The sequence below is a fragment of the Pteropus vampyrus genome, unplaced genomic scaffold, assembly GCF_000151845.1.
Source record: "Pteropus vampyrus isolate Shadow unplaced genomic scaffold, Pvam_2.0 Scaffold286, whole genome shotgun sequence".
Lineage (NCBI taxonomy): Eukaryota > Metazoa > Chordata > Mammalia > Chiroptera > Pteropodidae > Pteropus > Pteropus vampyrus.
In genome coordinates this window covers 1-1,644 of record NW_011889067.1, presented here as the reverse complement: position 1 = coordinate 1,644, position 1,644 = coordinate 1, and the positions used below count along the sequence as shown (strand labels likewise).

The window sequence follows — 1,644 nt, the reverse complement described above, 5'->3', positions numbered from 1 at the left end:
AGCCGCTGGCCCTCTGCCCACGGGCCCCAAGCCAGGGGACCTGCCCCAAACCAAGAACGCGGAGAAAATGTGGGAACTCCTCCTTGTTCTCCTTATTCCGTTCTCCTGAAGTTAGTCTGTCTTCGGTAATTTGCATGGTGGACGTGTGCCGGGCTGCGCGTAGGCAACCTGGACGTGAACACACAGACTCATGGGGAGTGGAAGCTTTCGGTGTTAACGCGGCCACCGACGCAGTTAAAGCTTTCAGACAGGCAGCCGAATGGCGCCCCCTTCTGAGGAAAACACGTGTCTAGACTACTTCGCTTGTCTAAACAATTTCCTCTGCCACGTCTTCTTCCCGCTCCCTAAATGCCTTTTTTACCTGCTTTTTATCACACGAAGCATTGGTACCAATAGAATCTTGATATGAAGTCTAGACAGTCGAGTCATGATTTAAAACGCTGGATAAATCGTTTCCAGTCGTGAAAAAGCGCTAAAGATTGACTGTCGTAGTGATGCTGAGCTCTGAACACGTGTCTTTCCTTGCAGGAGGCCATACTGGAAGAGCAGCAGAAGAGGAGGAGCAGAAACCTGTATGTATGGGGCCGCCCCGCCGTGCCGGCCGGCGAGCCGGCGTAGTCGGTGCAGCGCTCACCACTGCCTGCATGCTGCCTCCACCCGTGGTCAGGCGGTTCTCTCCCCAGACCCATCCTCCACGCATGTGCCCTGCAGGAACCCAGAAAGTTTCCAACACCGGTGTTTGGGGGTAGAGACCCGGACACAGGCCTGAGGTCGACCGGCTTCCCATTCTTTTTCTGAGGTGTTAAAAGACAGATGTTTGGCACCAATTTCTGTTTTGTTTTGTTTTGTTTTTTAAGCAAAGGCTGGTTTGCTGCAGGATCGGGACACAGCGATCCACGTTCTTTAGCAGGTGCAGCGAAGCAAAGCTGCAGGGGGTTCTGTGTCCCCCCAGTCTGAGAACTCCAGCCTTAGAAGCCAGGGGGGCGGGGTCAGTGGGTTTCCCTCCAGGGACACCCACTGGAGACACGTGCGCAGGTAGTCGATTCGGAGGTCCGCCCGCACGCGGAGAGGCACGCGGAGACCGGGTCGGGGGGCTGTCCTCAGGCCTGCCCTCTCCCCACAGAGCTGTGGCCGTCTGCCTGAGGGTCATCGCCAACACCCTGGTGCTCGTGTCGCTGGCCGGGAGCATCTATCTCATCTGCTTCGTGGTGGACCGGGCGCAGAAGCTGCAGCAGGCCAAGAAGGAGCTGACACTCTGGGAAAAGAACGAGGTGGGCACATGAAGTCCGCCCGCCCTGCGCCCGCGGCGCTTCTGAGCGGGGCGAGCGGCCGAGGCCCCACGAGAAACTGCGGCCCCCCCATTCCAGAGCATGGCCGAGGGGTCGCGCGGCGGCCACGCCAGGCACTTCCTCTGGTCTCGAGGGCGATTTCGATTCAGAAACGGCTTCAAGCCTTGGCGCGTTTTTCGCCTTTGAGCCTTTTCGCCCATGCTTTGCTTTTCTCACGTGGCATTTCCCCACCGGCACGTTCCGGAAATCGGCGTCACCGGCAGGTTCGCGGTGGCTGCGCCATCGTCCACCGTGTGGTCAGCCCTGACCACGAGCCCGTGCCAGGATACACGAGTGGTGCCCGTGTTGTCAGCGC

General features: G+C 58.8%; 1 protein-coding gene across 1 annotated transcript in view; it reads left to right on the top strand.

Moving 5' to 3' along the window:
* The window catches only part of LOC105302850 (transmembrane channel-like protein 3), a gene marked incomplete at its 3' end in the record, with an annotated part of 16,321 nt that extends 15,050 nt beyond the window's left edge, over nucleotides 1–1,271 (top strand). The window contains exons 6-7 of the mRNA XM_023520942.1: nucleotides 529–614; nucleotides 1,124–1,271. Coding sequence (XP_023376710.1) covers nucleotides 529–614; nucleotides 1,124–1,271 — 234 coding nt within the window. The remainder of the gene's footprint in view (nucleotides 1–528; nucleotides 615–1,123) is intronic.
* Nucleotides 1,272–1,644: the final 373 nt, after the last annotated feature.